Source organism: Diabrotica undecimpunctata, chromosome 1 (assembly GCF_040954645.1).
Source record: "Diabrotica undecimpunctata isolate CICGRU chromosome 1, icDiaUnde3, whole genome shotgun sequence".
NCBI classification, from domain to species: domain Eukaryota; kingdom Metazoa; phylum Arthropoda; class Insecta; order Coleoptera; family Chrysomelidae; genus Diabrotica; species Diabrotica undecimpunctata.
Window position 1 is genome coordinate 116,444,945 of NC_092803.1, and position 18,198 is coordinate 116,463,142.

Consider the following 18,198-nt stretch of genomic DNA (forward strand, 5'->3'; position numbering starts at 1 on the left):
GGGATTCATTAGCAACAATTATTATTTTTTACATGTTTTATAATACTTAATAATTTCTTTTTCCTCTATAAGAATATTATATTACTATTAATATCTTTTATAAAATTATAACGCGTGTTTAAGTAAACCTATTCTTCATCTCATCAAGACACAATACATGTTGATAATTACTTCACCAATACTATAAAAAACGAATGGAAAACTAAGAGAAATATTTCAAAATCAAAGTAGAAAAATAAACTTAACAAGGAACTAAGACTAAAATAAAAGAATTAAGAAGATTCTAATTTGGACGCATTTGTTAAACTCTGTTATTTATGAAGGAATAACGGATACCCCAGTCTTTAAACACAATAAATCAGTGCGTTCTCATATATAACTCTTCACCATACACGTTTACCAAAGGAAAGACAGAAAAGACAGACTAGACATGGACTATGCACTATTGACCTGGTTTCTACTCTTATATAAAATGCGAAGGACGTAAGTTTAACGGAATCAATAAGGAGTGCGTTGGATTGATTTCATAGGTGCGACTGAATATGCGAATTCAGCAACGTCAAACACTGTTTCTGAGTATTTCACTTAAAAGTGAAATCTCCTCTGGGCACTAAGGGACCTCATCGTAGTTCTCATATTCTAAATATTCACGATCCATGGAAAGGTAAATGATGAATATCACACTGGCTGATAAAAAAGAAATAGTTGCATCTATAAATAGTAAACCCAAAATAAAAGGTTTCTCAACTAAAGTATCTAGCAAAACTTAAATATAAAAATTTCAAATTCACAAGGATTTAACTTGATTTAAAGAAAACGTAAAGGTAAAATTTTGACTAATGTTGCAACAAAAGCAATGTGGTTAACCGTTAGTTACTCGGTGCACATGAGTTAGCCATTAAATACCTGCATAAAAACCATTTAGATGGTACAAAATTTAGTAACTAATTAAAATGATAGTTTTTGAACGGATGTATGAACAAAGCAGTTAATGTAGGTAACTTATATGATATATGTCGTAATGTGACACTAGCCAACAACGTGTTAGATGAATATATGTTAAGAAATTTAAAAATTTTATTTTATACTTATTTATAACACTAACAAATATCAATATCCTGAGGCTATAGGTAATATGCTGAGGTTAATGCTGAGTTATAGTGTAATATATCCTGAAAATTATGTTTAATCTTGTAAGGCAATTTTATGTGTGGAAGAACTTCCAGTGCTTAGTGTTTATATCTAAAGTATGCAAGCATCAATACATATACCTAATAGGTCGAGGATAAAAGAGCTTATATTAAGGCCGTTTATGTTATAAATTAATATCTGGTACCTATACATTAAATAAAAGTTACATGTATGATGTTGGGTTATTTATAAATTAAATGGAACAGATGGTTAAAATGTCTTATGTGTATACTAGTGAGTAGTATATAGTAGTACTAGTGAGTAGGATATAGAAACCTGCTAAATGAAAGTAAGAAATCGTTATATTGTACTGAGTGTCTAATGTATGATGTGTCTTGTGTTTGAAAATTGTGTAATGATTATTGTGCTGGAATGGCATAAAGAAAAAATATTTGGGTTGAAAGTCGGCAACCATCAATACCAGTACCTCTAGTATTCTGGATAAATAAAATTAATAAGGAATAAGGCCCTGGATGTATGTAATCAACATTTGGACCCTGAGAATTATATGTTGAATTGTGTATGGTGAGTTGGGGTCACACTGACCCCAATTTGGTTTGAAAAATTAGACACTGATATTTGTTTATATTAAAAAAAAATGACTTCAATAACTTAAAGACTTTTGTTTTAAAATAAATTTAACAAATATTTGAAATACTTATCACGCATAAAAAATAAAACTAAGAAACAGCCTCAAAAAATGAGTTATTTTATACTGTAACAAAAAAATGAGGAAATTTTTTTTTTTTTTTATTAAAACATAAACTTAAACATTCAATCTAACCTACCAACACAAAAAAATAACCAAAAACAAAAACCATCATAAAAACTACAGTCCATTCTAATAGGCAATCTATGCAAATGTGTGTTTCACACATGTGGCATATTGGCGCTTTGCAACTAATACAAACTATCTTTGTTTTTCTATCCAATGATCGTGGACATTTTGAGCACCCTACTCTTTTTCCTAAAATAGCATTTTTCTGTTCAGAAATGTCTGTTTTTAAAATGGAAGCGATATTATGACTCAGTTGCCTTGGAATTTGAGAAATAGTTAGTCTTCTTTCCACATGATCCTGCATAAGCTACCGAGCCAGAGATTTGATGAATTCATACCTCGACTTTTGCGGGTTTTCGCCAGGAACAAAAAAACAAGAAACAAGAAGCATGGGAAGACCTCAAAAAAGATGGGTAGATGACATAAGAGCAGTGGCAGGCAAACAGTGGATTAGAGTGGATTAGAGAAGATAGAGAAAGATGGAAGCAATTGGAAGAGACCTACATTCAGGAGTAGATGGAAAATGGTTGACACATAATACATTTTATTAGACGAAGAACTGATTGCGTTGGTTTGTTAAATTTTCTTTCCTCTTCTGTCAATGTTTGGCCATCACTTCCAGCACCTGTATATACATACCCATCTAAAAGGTAATGGGTTTGGGCGTTAATTAGTGCCATATTTTCGGGGTTCAACTTATTGAAAATTGATGAAATGGGGGCAAGTTTTCGGTTTTTTAACGTTTTTCCCTCGTAGTTTCGTCATTAAACCTAAGCGATGTCAAAAGTACTAAGAATCGTTTTACTGACATGGTGCATCTAAAAATTTCTCTACCAGTACCGTCGGTGGCGAATATAGAACTCAAGTCTTCCGTATTGGATTTAAATAAGGCTGAGTAAAATAACAAACCCATAAACGCTCTTAGTTCAATAATGTCTAAATCTTTTAGATCCGTTCTATTACTATCAATATATTTTGATCTAATCCTGGCAAGTTTTTCATTTGTTCTAAGAACAATCTCTTCTAAAATATCGTTTGTTATTATACATTCCCAAGCACTTTTCTGGAGACACAATTTCCCAAGAGACTTGGCTGGCCCAATAACCCCAGGAAGATGCGAGATAATGTTAAAACTTCTTGTTATTACATTTGAAGGTGGAGCTTCTGCAGTCCACTTGTATCGATTTTTGCCATAGTACGTTCTCGAAGGGCCTGGAGTTTGTTACTGCTCATGTGGATCCGAGTCCGAATTAACTTCCGAAGGTGCTACATTTTGCAGGATATTATCTTAAACATCCAATGGAGGTTCCACGGTTTCCGGCTCCCATTCAATTTCTGAATCAGTTTCGTGTTTGCTGACATAGTCGTGATCATTGTCTGAGGCATCGTTACCGCTGAAATCACTCTCATCCGCGTCTAGAATACTTTGAGCCCATTGTTCAAACCTAGGATCATCGGAATCCATTTTATTATATCGTGACAGGTCCATTTTTAACTGAAAATCAAAAAACTAATTATTAAAAAAAAACGTAACCGGTGAGGTGGGGTCACAGTGTGCCGACAGCGCAGTTATTTCCGTATAATTTGTAAACATTTACCTATTTGCTCACGACTATCCCTCTAGATATCAGACCACACACTGACGGAAAGATACTGAGGCGGTCAAGTAGTCGCGCTAAATAACCTAGGACGTATGTCACTTTAAAAATCTGTTGGGGCTCGTATGACCCCACATCACCAGTTACGGGTTAATGAATAGTATTTATTGGCCAGTATATAGTAAGATGAGATGTTATTGGAGTGTATATTTGGGTATTAGTTAAATTGTATAAAATTAAACTTTTATTAGATATAAAGGAATTAATTTTATTGGAAAAAATGTTGATTAAGATTCAGGGTATGAAATTATGTGTGTATGTATAACATTATGTAGTTGGTTGTAATTATGAAATCTGGGTAATTGTATTGTAAGTGTGGATTACACTATGACCCTTTATGTTGAAAAATAACACCTGGAGAAATTTTTTGTGTCGATTGAGTGTACTGTTGTTGTGTAGAGAATAAATTGTAAACTAGTTTAATTATGTATGGCTGATTGAATTATGGAAAAACCAACAGGAATAATATCTTATAAGGAAAATTATTAAGCTAAAGAACGATTTGTAACTAAATATTGGTATAAAAAGTGATGAAATAATTGGAAAATTTAAAGAAATCAAAATCTACAGAGCTCCAATCACAGAACACATAAGACTGTGTGACAAGTTTTAATTAAAATGATATTGTGATATTGACTAGGCACATGGCAAGTGCTAGAGTTGAAGAGAAAGATTTTATGTTATTGTATTATTGAAATCTCTGGCTATGTTTTAGTTAAGTATAAGATTATTAGATGGTAATACGGTCCTTTATGTTAAAATAATATATTAGGTACCCGGGAAAATATATTTAAATAGATATGTGTGTGGAAAGGGTGTTACTGTAATGTTATTCTAAATGAAAATTGGATGTTTTAGTATGGTTGAACCTTAGATGAATTATTTAATAAACTGGGGGAATATAGATTATAAAATTGAGTAGTTCTGGAGAATTGACTGACGAAGAGAAACTTTTAAGCATAAAGGACTAAATTAGGTAGTTGAGATAAGGGATAAAGATGGGGCGGAGTGAATAAGTAATTAACCTATAAGCTTTAAGTTATATTGGGGGTTGGCTTTAAGACTGATTAGATGGATTAGAATATTTGTAAAAGGACAAAGAAGAAATTGTTAGAAAGAAATAAAAATGTATAGATGTGGCTTATGAGAATAGTTGACGGTGTAGAGGAAGAAAATCTCGATGGAATGAGACATGACAGTTGTCGCAGTTGGAGCTTCTTTGTTTTTCTTATTTCGAAGTCTTCATAAAAGTCCAATCTTTTAATTGAAATTTTTTATGTGGGATATTATGTATAAGAGATACATCTCTTGAGATATTGAGGGTGTGTTTGTGTTGTTTTAAGTCTTGAGAGCAAGTTGAAGTATTTTCTCTTTTGGTTTGCTCTAGAGAGCGGGATGAAAGTGATCGACAGATTCTACCTATATATGTAGCAGCCGTTGGAGCATTTGAGTTTGTAGACACTACTTCGATTCATGTAGTTAATAGAGTTTTTGCTGTTGGTGAGACACTGATTTAAGTTGTTTTGAGCTTTGAAAGAGATTTGGATGCTTTGAACAGATCGTTTTATGAGAATTCCAATATCTTCAGAGTCTCTCACTATGGTAAGGTATAGAAGTGTAAATGGGTGTGATGGTTTGATCTCTGGGGAACCCAGTTTCTTGTAAAGTTGTTGACTGCTATCTATTTAAGAATTTTGAGATCATTGTTATAGCCGTTCTGGGTTAGAGAGATGATCTCTAAAAAAGGAATGTAACCATGAAATGAAGCATAATATTTGTGTGACATTGGGTGATTGGATGAGAAGGGTATGACATGATCAGTCTGTGTAGGTTTCGTATAGATACTGAAGTAAAATTGGTCATTTTTTTCTGGTTATGGTATATCTTTGATTTTTCAAACGGATAATAGATAATAATAGATAATAAATAATAAAATATCATTATATTTTTAATAAAATAAGATCATAAAAATAAACAATAAACCTTAAAAAAACTATATTTATTCATTGATATCCAAAATATACATATTAGATTATCATCAATAACCTTATTTAAATAAATTAAGGTTACATTATTAGTCAAAAAAAGGTTATTTTTAAAAAACCAATTATTTAGAAAAACGAAAGTACTATTTAAAATTTCGAAAGGAAACTGTGGACCTCAATTTTTGGGTTTACCGAAAGCTTTTGGTTTATTACTTAATACCATAATATATAAAAAATTAGAATATTGATTCCACCTATAGTTAGATATTACACCTACTCGTATAATAATTAAAAAGATTGTGTAACTAAAAAAAGTTAGCTAAAATATACATATATATATATATATATATATATATATATATATATATATATATATATATATATATATATATATATATATATATATATATTTGACATCTCCTTCGACGAAGGAATAGGTACCACCCTTAGGTCGAATAACACAACATGCAGAGACGGGGTGAAATCGGTATAAAGGGTGATGTCTGGAACCGACAGTGGAACTCATGAAGTAAAAAAATTATCGTTCTAAATATTTTTGTTAAAAAAATAGGGATAAAATACAACGATTAGACGATTTGAAGTTTTGAAAACAAAATGTTTCTAATGTTTTATTGTTAAAATAAATCAAACAACTTACCGCATACACTTAATACATTAGTTTCACTACTGAACTGAACAATTACAAAAACTTAGGTTACTCAACAAATGTCTACACTGGACACCAAAACTGCTCTGAAATAATTATGGCGTCTGAGGGTTATTTATAGGTTCAATCAGGCTAACTAAAAGTAAGGGTGGTGTAGACACTCTTACTAGATGCTTAAAGAAAAATGTACCGCTTTGTTCATAATAGTAGTTTGTTCTCATGAGAAAGTCTAAATTCTTACCTTAATTATGCCAGAAATAATTTAATTTTGAGAGCGATTTGTCAGATCGTTTTTGATTGGAGCAATTTAAATAGAAGCGTTTAAGTGTTTATGAAAATTACAAATACTCTAACCCAGACATAATTTATTATAGGGGAAGCTGAATGCCATAAAAAAAGTCTACAGTCGGTTCACAGTTTGTTGATAGCTCACTACAAGTTTAATAATACGATATAATAGTAAAAACCAACCTAAAACTGACGGTTTAAGACGTTTTCGACTAACCCACCTTATATCTGAAGGAATACAATACCTTATAATCCTATTACGGGAGTATTTTGAATGGTTAGAGATGAACGACCAGTGTCGTAGAGTATATGATTGAAACATTTATTTGAACTAAATAAATATATTTTTTAAATTGTACTTATGTAAATTATATGTTTTAATAAAACTTATTTATTTTATTCAAAAATAAAAAGTTGCTTGCCATTTGTAAAAGATACATTTATTTAATTAAGGAAAAAAGCGCCAAATGTCGCCTGGCAAAATTTCCAATGTGTTTTAAATGTATCCATTATTTTCGAATCCAGAGAAAACTAATAAATATTTTTGAAAAATTTAAACGCAGAATGAAAGATTACATTATTACTCAGGGCAGAAAGTCCCTGAAAACTTCTACAATGTTTATTTTAATATGTTATGTAACAGGGGTGAAAATAAAAGAGAAAATATAGTATAATTTTTAATTGAAAATATGGCATGCAAAAGAAACTTTTTATTTATTCTAAAAAATATTTCATTCTGCCTTTAAATTTTTCAAAATGCTGTTTAGTTTTCTCAGGATTTGAAAAAAAAAATGGATACATTTAAAACACATTGAACATTTTGACAGGCAACATTTTGCGCCTTTCCCCTTTAATACCTTATGATTACAACTATTATTACTTACCTTATATAATTACGATTAGAAAACTATTCAAATTCAAAATAAATAGGATCAACTTCGGAATCCGAGTCATCTTGAGGGTTAATAATTAGCGGTTGTGTCTCTACGGTCGCATCAATTATGTTATCAAGATCCCACATTTTTTGTTCTTCTTCTATTACATGCCCTACTGCATCTTTTCAGTTTTGTTCTGTAATATCTTGTAAAGACTCGTATAACAATTCACGTACAGCTTGTATTTTATATAACGTATTTTTTCTAGCCACATAACTTTTCATTTGTGCCCAAATGAGTTCAATTGGATTTATTTCGCAGTGGTAGGGTGGAAGTCTAAGGACTGTAATGTTTCGCCTTTCCGCCATTTTGTCAAATACGTATTCCTTATACTTAGATTTGTGTTGCCGGACAATTTTTAGAAGTTCTGCTTTTACCATTCCATCTTCGTAAGGCAGATACTTATTCCGCAGCCAGTCAAGAATATTCTGTTTCTTCCACGCAGTCGTTGGAAGTCTTTCTACTAGTCGTGAATGATAAGGTGCATTATCTAATACTATAATTGAATTTGGTGGTATGTGTTCAATCATCTGCTCAAAATACTCTTCGAAAACATCAGCTGTCATCTCCTCGTGATAGTCTTTTGTGCTTTTGGACTGAAATTCCAACAAACCATGCTTAACAAATCCTTTTTCACTGCCAACGTGAGAAATTATTAATCTACTGCCTTTACCAGAAGGTGGGGCGATACTAGTAGACCAACCTTCCATAAAGGCTTGCCTGGAGCTTAATATATTTTTATCTGACCAAATTTTTTTTAGAGTATGACCTGAGTTCACCCACGTTTCATCCTGGTAAAAGATGGGCCTTCCTTCAGCCCGGAATTTTTGTATGGATCTTAGATAATTTCTTCTCCAACATATTATCTCCTCCCGGTCAATCAAATATGAGGCAAATCCGGGTCATCTCTAACTTCTTGTAAAATTTTGTTTAGGTTTGGTATTTCTTTTTTGAAAAAAATTTCATGAATTTTCCTTCGAATACCATTTTTGGCAAATTCATCAATTTCAATAGGCTTTTTTCCCTCTCTTTAAGTGTTCGTTTGTGTTTGGGTTAGCTATACCGTGTTTTTTTCTTTCTGATAGGAACCTATATATAGTTGACTCCTACGCCAGTCATGTTGGCACAACTTTCGACTATGTTGCGAACAGTGTTTGTGGGATTCTGAGAAACCAGAGCATCGTGAACATTCAGGACAATAGTCTTCTTTCTTGGTGAATAGACAGACTTACTGACTGTACGCAACAGTACCGGTGAAAAACTTGATGATGTTGATGATGAAGCCATCACAAACAATCCAACAAAACGAGCACAAGCGAAAGGTACGTATATGTTCGTAGGTATATAAAATAAAAAATCTACGAAAATGGTTGCGTTTCCATTTAATTTGAGTTTCTTACCACTCCCTGACACGTGTTTCTGGGTCTTCCCGTCATCAGAGAGAGCTTGTAAGAAAACTCAAACTAAACCAAAACGCACCGACTACTCTAGCAATTATAGAAAAAATAATTACCAGAGTATGCTACTAGAGACATCTAGTGATGAAAGATGAAGTTAAATGTGTCGATAGCAATTAAAGTAAACTGTATACTCACGCTTAATCAAGCCATTAAGAGCGATGCTGGGAATATTTATATTCCACTATGCATCCATTCTTACAAGCTCTCTCTGATAACGGGAAGACCCAGAAACACGTGTCAGGGAGTGGTAAGAATCTCAAATTAAATCGAAACTCAACCATTTTCGTATATTTATCGTTCTTACTCGACGCAATGAGTACAAGAAAGATGGTAATTTATATGAGTAAATTGTTGATGCATAGTGGAATATAAATATTCCCAGCATCGCTCTTAATGGCTTGATTAAGCGTGAGTATACAGTTTACTTTAATTGCTATCGACACATTTAACTTCGAATAAAAAATCACTCACGCACTGCATATAATTCGCAAAAGAAATATTCGAGACGCTAATTACTGCCGTAGACGCGGACACACCGACGAGCCGTAAATTACATGCGATCAAAAACGTACTAAACAAAAAAATTGTTTTCGTTCGTAATAACTTCGCCCTTTTAAGTTAAGTTTCAAATATAAACTGAACAAACGAGGCACGTGGCAAAAGCATACCAGTTATATTATTAAAAATCTGGGGAATTCCATCCTAATTATCTTGCAACGAATAGTACCTTCGGATATGAATTCCAGGTTTTCTAGTAAAGTGATTAAACGCGAGGATTAGTATTGAAATATCCAAAGAGATAAGGTATTCTTATTTACAAAATTGTTAATGGTTAAATTCTTATTTTTATTAATATATTATAATTACATAACATTAGCCGTGAAAGTTTTAATTGTTTTTTTGCTAAATATATTAGTATCTCTCAACAATTTATGAACGAAGTATACGTGATATGTTTGGTACACAATGACCAAAATTTTAAATTTAAGACAATTGGGAATCGGGAAAAACAGAAGCCATCTATAAGAATTGTCTCAAAAGGACTGTGAACTTCCACAAGGCAATGTTGTGGGGTTGTATGTCGTCCAAAGTGTTGGGAACTTTATATTGTACTAAAAGCATAGTAATCACAGCCAAATATCAAGATATTCTTGAACATTTGTTTTTACCAAATGCGACAAGGTTATGTCCATCCGGAGATTTTATCTTTCAACAAGAGGGAGCCTCTTACCATACAGCTAAATCTATAAAAAAATGGATCGGACAACATTAAAGTTTTGTCACAATCTTCTAGTAGCTCAGATCTTAATTAAAAGGGAACGCTTTGGAACAAAATGAAATAACGCCTAAGAAATCCTCAGCATACTTTGCCAAAACTACGTGCTAAGTTGCTAGAAATGTGGAACAGTTTTACCCCTGAATTTTATGAAGGCTTAGCTGATACAATGTCTAATAGAGGCCAGGATGATATTCGAGCTAAGGGCAACGTTACGCTTTATTAATTTTTATTTAAATTTGTCAAAACCCTCTTATTTCAATATTTAGCTGTCAGCATTTTTCGATTATCAAACAATTATTTAAATAGTAATCAACATTAAAATATATACATAATTAAACCATAAAAATAATTCCTTACATCATAAAAAATGTTAATAATTCCATATTTACAATTACAAAAAATTAAATAAAAGATTTTCAGTAAATTGCCATTTTATTCGCAAAATAACTGCATGTTCCAAATAAGAAGAAAAAAAATTAGTAACTCTGATTTAAGTAAAGTTCTGGGAATACCGATTCACATACTTCTACAGTTTTCAATCAACTAGAGGATGAACTGTACTTACAGGGTAGTAGACAACTGTTATTATTATTAGATCATATCGGGTACGAGTATTGTTCACACACTTTTGTACTTTTATTGTTAATGTTTTGGATTTTAGTAGTTTTACTTCCTACTGACTACAGGTACTTATATAATTGTAAAATGATGGAAAAGAAAAGTATTTTTGAAGGACATGAAAACTTTTTAATTCCTAGCTGAGCGCTTTCGGCTTACAAAGCCATCCTCAAAGCTTTGGTTAAGGTTTTAAAAAGCATCAATATTAAGGAAAGATCCAATTACTTAAAAAAATCCACAATTTTTTTCTTCTTTTTAAAAAGGTTTACCTTTCAGAGTTAACGTGCGCACTATGAGTCCGCTTGTCGAATTATTTGTCGATTTCTGACGATTAATTATGATTTTGGTCGTGGCATGCTGACAGAAGTGATACTAGTGGAAGTAAAAGTAAAGAAATTGACAATCAAGTGGAATAGTATTACACGGAAAAAGATGCAACAAAATGAAGGAAAAGAGGCCCTGTAAAAAACGTACGAACCCATGCACATAACATAATAAAATGCTATTTGCTAAGACCAAAAAGTATTGCTCGAGAAAAAAAAAACTGAAATTGACATCTAAAGTCTCTTTTTCAATGAGATAGTGATAAACACAATAGTTCGTTGCAATAATATTTATATAGATAGATTCCATACCAATTTCCAACGAGATCAAAATGCACAACATACAGCACATACACATTTAACGGAAATTCGAGCATTTACTAGTTTATTGTTCTTCATAGGTTCTTAAGATCATCCAAGAAAAACTCACACAGTTTCTGAGATAATCCAAAGTGAAATGGCCTTTAATCTTGTTACGTATCTATGAGTGAATCCAGAATTCGTTTCTTGATACGATGCTTACGGTTTGACAGTGTTATTGATAGAGATAAGCGAAAAGCCATTGACAAATTGGCACCAATAAGAGGTGTGCTGGAATTACTTTTGAACAATTTTTTATCTTACTTTTCACCAAGTAAGTACCTCACAGTCGACGAACAACTTTTAGTATTTAGGGCCAGATGCAGCTTTAAGCAGTACATACCGAGTAAGCCGACTTAATACGACCTGAAAGTATTTGCTTTAACTGACACTAAGACATCTTACACGTTGAATTTGTAAGACAGGTAGGCAACTAGAAGGTCCTTACCAAGTAAGCAACTGGGGAGAAGAAGTTGTGTTGCGTTTAGTTGAACTAGTATCTAGATCTAATCAAAATATCACAGGTGATAACTGGTTCACCAGTGTTTCCTTGGCGAAAAGACTTTTTACAAAAAAAAAAACTTACTAACATAGAAACGATGAGAAAAAATAAACGAGAAATACCAAAGGAATTCCTTCAAATACGAAATAGAGTCGAGCACTCCTCCGTATTCTGCTTTAACGAATGCTGCGTACTTGGAATCCTTGTTAGAAAAACAACAGGGCTGTACTAGTTTTATCCACATTCCATTTTACTGTTGATATAGATGGGTCTACTGGAGATAATGATAAATCTGGGCTCGTGAATTTTTATAATATGACCAAAGTTGGCGTCAACCAGGTCTCAAAATCCAAACATTTCAAGGCAGCTACGACAACGTGCAAATCACCTAATTAAAAGCTATCGAATTTTTACCTTCAAAGTAATACAAATTTTATTCACAATATTGATTTTGCACGCGTAACAAATTTAAAATCGCAGGTCGCTTCAACCATTGTTTCTGAGAGATCGGTTAATTTTACACATTAAGTGCTAATTTACATTTTTGTTTAAAGTTATCTCAGTTACATTTATTTTTTTACCGGGTACAAATCCTTGGTAAATTGATGTTTTCCTTTTCCCCCCCTACGAGGGGCAGTTTTAGGAGGAAGCCCGGACGTAGGAATATGAAACTTGTTTGCATTTTTTGCATCTTTTTTGGAGTTAAAAAATTGACAATCTCAGCAAAATTTACCTTATTGGTATGATTTTTGGAGGTTCAGTGGCATTTTCGTACACAAAGGCGATATCCAGTACGCAACATGAAATACTTATTATCTAATAAATATCACTGGTTAATATGTATCTTTTGAATGCACATAACCTACTTAGGATTCCTGGAACTATCGTTTACTTAAGGAAGGGAGATAAAGATCGTACAACTCAAATCACATGAGACATTCGGTGCATATATTTCTGCAATGTATGTTGTGCGATACTTGAGATATTTTTTCATTCAGACAATTCCTTATTCGTGTTTTTTCTCCTTGCTTTTTGCTGTTTGCTCCTTGTTCTTGTTGTTGAAAGCAAAATTATCAAAATATTAATAAAAATGATAATTGATCAAGACCCTAACTTATTATTAATATATAGTATACAGTATCTAACAGGCGCTTAAAGAATGCAGGCTAGACTATAGGTGTACAAAATTACTGTACAATATATACTTACAGGCAACAACCATTGTCAAATTACTAATAATAATCGTATAAAAATAGAGCGGAGAGTTAGACAAGGAGACCAAATGTCACCTAAACTTTTTATTACTGTCTGAAACCTGCTTTTAAGAATTTGGATTGGCTGACAGATGAAATAAAAATAGGTGGAGAATATATAAAGAACTTACGTTTCGCCTATGATATAGTCATAATAGTTGAGGACTTAGGAATGGCAAAAGATACGGTACAGGAACTCGTTGTGACTACAGGAAATGTAGGTTTAAATATAGACATCTCGAAAACAAAAATAAAGACAAATTTGGTACCCAACCAGAACATCAGTATTGGTGGCCAGAAAGTAGAACTTATAGATAAAGATAAATACCTAGGACATGAAATTGTCATTGGCAGGGATAATCAGACCCATGAACTGAAGAGAAGAATCGGTCTTGGGTGGGCAGCATATGAAAAGCTGAGACGAATAGATAGCCATATTAAATTGGAGATGGGATCGACACATAGCTAGAATGACGGATGGGTGATGAACAAAGACGTTATTGGAATGGAGACCAAGCGAAGACAAGAAAGGCGTCGGTCGACCACGTACACAATGGACTGACGAGTTTAAATAGACGAGACTTATTTAAATCAATCAACGACAATGAAACTCACTAGATAACAAAAATATCTAATTAATAATTATAAATACACTAATAGTCAAGTCCTCAAGATGAAAAAAGGCCTAACCTTGCACAGCGAGCTGCCTCAAATTTTCTTGTTCTAATCGTCTACATTTCTAGCTAAATCCAACGGCTGCGTTAGCCGCTATCTTAAATTTGAAAATGAAAAACGAAAATCCTGTACCTCTCTATATTTTGATCTATCAAGTTCGTCCCTCCCATCGATGAGTTATATTTTCCTATTACACACGGACGAGAATAATTTTCTTCTCTTGTTGAGAAAACCTTTTAATAGGTGTCATTGGTTGGATGCCATAACAGGTAGACGCAGCAGTAACAATATTATTGTCGGACCAACGTACAAAATTATATTGTTGCGTTGAATAACGCCACTACAATCCACCCGATCTGCCTGGTTTTGAAAATCAGTTTTCGAGGGTAAAGATATACCCTTAGGTAAACGATTTTAGCAAATGGTACCGGTGCACCATAATATACCATTTTCTCGCATACTCGACAGTAGGTTAACACCGGTAAACAAGTTATGTACAAAGAGTTTATATGATAAATCCCTTTTATTTGTGGGTAACTCACGCAACATGTCTAGCAGTGGAGCAGTAGCTTTTCAATATTTTTCATCTTTTTCGCTGGATTTTGGGTTCTTTCCCTGATATATAAAAAAATTAATTAGATAACCGTCTTTTGTGTTTAGCGACCACATTTTAAATCCAAATCTGATCGGCTTTCGCCTTATGAACTATTTACGAGAATTCTTCCCATAGTATGTAACCATAGATTCGTCATAACATATTTCTTCTTCTGGCATGAAGTCCTTTATAAACTTGTTTTGTAAATAGTCCATAAGGAGACGAATTTTCCATGCTTAATCATTTGGTTTTAGGCTAATATTATCTGCCCAATGTATTGCATAATTTATTCGAATTTATTACGCCTTATTGCATTTTTAACAAAAGGATGGTCGATATCTGGTTTAGAATCCCAGTAATATCGCCTTTCTGGTTTTGCGTATTTTTTAGTTTCTGACTCTAAGTATTGGAATAATGGGTCATCCCAAAATAACTCGAAAAATTCGACAGGTGTTAAATTCTCATATTCAGAAAAAATTGGTTTTGGAAAAGTATCTAGACGATTTTGAAAATCACCTCGTTTTACCCAAGAATATTTACATTTTGATAGCGCATTGCCGTGTGGGTTGGCTTCAGTGGCGCTAATTCTAAAACGAAGTTATCTCGCTGGCAAATGGTCAAGACCTCTATCATTATTTTTATCTCCAGATTCTTCATCTGTGAGAATGTTTACTTCTGGAGGTTTTGTGTAAATGGCATCTAACTACATCGCCGTAAGTGATTTAAAGTGCTTCTTCTAGGGTGAAGCCGCGCCTAAAAAGGAATAAACCCGTAAGTGCTGAGAAATACACTCCCATATATGGGTTTATGTATTACATAATTATATAAAATACCTCGCATTTCACAGTTCCCTAAAATTCTCTATTGGTAAATCCCCAGATGTTACCTAATAATCGCTGTTCCTCAAATCGCCGAGAATATCGTTACATTTATTATATAAAGACCTTTGGTGACACAGCGACCGTGCAATTGATATATTATGATATCTAATATGATTTATAAATTATTATGAATTAATTACTGGTAGTGAAATCACGTCGTCCAATTACTATTGTTTTTGCAAAAATACGGTAGGACTTTATCCTAGCGTTAGCGTTGCATATAATATATGTAATATTGAACTTTGGCTCTACACCGGACAAAGTGGTAACGAAATATTTATATAACATTTGAAAGATTCAGGTTATGTACCTTCATGTAAGGTTTAACTTACTTTTTGAGCTAAAAAAATTTCAAGATAAAAAAATTAATGTAGTTACTCTAGATTGATATCCATTTTCTCTTCAAAATTCATTAACAGCTTATTTGAAATGTATACACAAAATTTTTGAACATTATAATATTTGCACTGCAGTAGACATGCATTACAAGAACTATCAAATTTCACTATTCGCGAGGAACCGCAAAGTGGGCGACGCCTGGTGGTAGATTTCAAAAGCATCCACTTCGGGAAAACCTTGAAATTGATTTTAATTTGTATACATATTAGCGACCGGTTTATATTGTAATTAACAATGACTTCGACTTCAAAAAACTATTGCAGTGTTCCTCAATGTTCATCCTATTATAATTCACAAAAAAAATTCCATACATAAGTTTCCGCTGGACGAGAATATGAGAAAAATTTGGCAATGCATTTTGCGAATTGGCAGACCTATAACCAAGTACATGACTGTGTAGTTTACATTTTACTGAGAACGATTACTTTCCAAATAAGTGTTGATTAAAATATTATTTATATTTTAATATATTTATATCTAATTTACTTTATAGTAACACCTGAAACTAAATTGAGAAGACTGAAAAATGCTGTTCCATCAGCTAGATTGCCCCAAAGGTCTCATGAAATTATTAGTAGAAAACGTAAGGCGTAATTTACAAAATATAACGTGGCCAGCTCCAAAAACTGCCTCACCCTCAACTAAAGATCTCTGTCGACCTTGCAACCACAAAAATAACTGAGATAATCAGACCTATTCTATAACTTTCGCTAAATCGAATAGAAATGGCTTAGTCGAATCGGAATCTTTGAAAATCGTAATGTTCGACATCTACTGCTACTTAAATCGGTATTCTGTAAATCAAATAGAAGTACAGACAGATCGAAAACAACAATTCCGATCTCACTCGGTTTAGTATCGATAGCAACCTCGCAATTCGCTCGTGACGAGCGACAATTTGACAGTCTAACGTGGTCTAACTAACCTGAAATATTTGTTTACGTTTTTTCGGTTTGGTTAATTTCATATTTACCAATTTGTTAGTGGTTTTTCACGTGCCCATAGTTATTTACCGTTAGATTTTTCAGTCGAGTACTATTGAAATGGCTACTCCAAGTAAAAAAAGACATCTCCGGAACAATTAAACCACATGGTGGAGTTTGTTACCCAAAATAAAATTTTAGTTCATGGGAAAACAAAACCCTCAGAGGCATCCAACAAAATAGTTGAGAAGTTGTGGGACGAACTCACATTAAATTTAAATAGTATGGGTTGTGGTCCCAGTAAAAATAAACAGCAGTGGAAAAAGGTAATTAGTTAGGTCTGTTTTTATAAATCCCATATTTTAATTTTTTTTTGTTTTTAGACATTTATTGACTGGAAAAGCCACACAAAAAAAAAGGCCCGGGAGGCCATCCGATGCCAAAACAAAACAGGTGGGGGTGATGCAGTGCCAAAAAAGTTGACACCTGCCGAAGAAAAATTAATGGCAGCAATTTCTTTCATATCAGTAACGGGAACAGATGTAGTTGAATTAGGCCTAAGTGAGGATATAATAGTGGAGGATCTTAGCCCAGCAACAAACATAGACGTATCATTGTTAGATGCCGAAGAGGATATTTTGGAAACAACTGCTACCAGCTACCATAAAGATGATACCAGCATTGTAGTACCACAAGTGATTCAAACACAAAAACAAGAACCAATGGGGTATGTGGCTTAACATACTCCATTGGTTCCACCATACTCCAACTACAACATGGAAACTTCTGTTCAAAAAAAGACCATTAAAGGTAAGCTGCACAATAACCATACAGTTTAGTTAAGTAGAAAAGTTGTTACAAAATATTTTTTGCTTTTCAGATAAGTCATCTAATTTACAAAGGGCAGCGGAATACTATATGACAGGTCAAAAGCAGACTGCTGAAATTTTAAATAAACTGTTGGATACAGCAGCTAAGTCTGAGGGTGACAATCAGTTTAGAGAGAAGCAGCTGCATTTAAAAGAATTGGAACTGAATATATGCTTACTAGAAGCGAAAAATAAAGCAAAAGAATTGCAGTTAAAGGAAAGAGAGATCATAATTAAGGAACGAGAATTAAATCTTGAAGGTCTAGATATAGAAAATGATTCTGTCAATAAGCATTTTACAATGCAATTATAGATTAATATAATTTTTAATTAGTATCTATTTTTGTATTTTTTTGTATATATTTAATTTTTTTATGTATAACAATAATTTTAAACTTTAAGGATTTCAATACCCTTAGTGTTTGGTTATAGGTTAATTAAAATAAAAACAACTACATATTTAATTTTTAACTTCCCGGTAATTAACATTTTACTGTTTAACTAGTCTGCAACTTTAGTAGTCTTTGTGTTGTGGCTGTATTGAATCTTGTTTCTAATG

The 18,198-nt window shown here is 32.9% G+C and overlaps 1 protein-coding gene across 1 annotated transcript; it reads left to right on the forward strand.

The window, feature by feature from the left end:
* The first annotated feature begins 16,546 nt into the window (after positions 1–16,546).
* On the forward strand, positions 16,547–17,914 carry LOC140440025 (uncharacterized). The gene is made up of 3 exons (XM_072530268.1): positions 16,547–17,096; positions 17,154–17,580; positions 17,651–17,914. Exons 1-2 carry the CDS (start codon positions 16,938–16,940, stop codon positions 17,508–17,510), a joined length of 516 nt encoding a protein of 171 aa, XP_072386369.1. The 5' UTR covers positions 16,547–16,937; the 3' UTR covers positions 17,511–17,580; positions 17,651–17,914.
* Positions 17,915–18,198: the final 284 nt, after the last annotated feature.

Excerpts from the sequence above, each read along its gene's own strand:
- LOC140440025 (XM_072530268.1), top strand. The coding sequence starts at position 16,938 with ATGGTGGAGTTTGTTACCCAAAATAAAATTTTAGTTCATGGGAAAACA. Across the intron at positions 17,097-17,153 it reads ATAAACAGCAGTGGAAAAAG|ACATTTATTGACTGGAAAAG; the intron begins GTAATTAGTTAG and ends TTTTGTTTTTAG.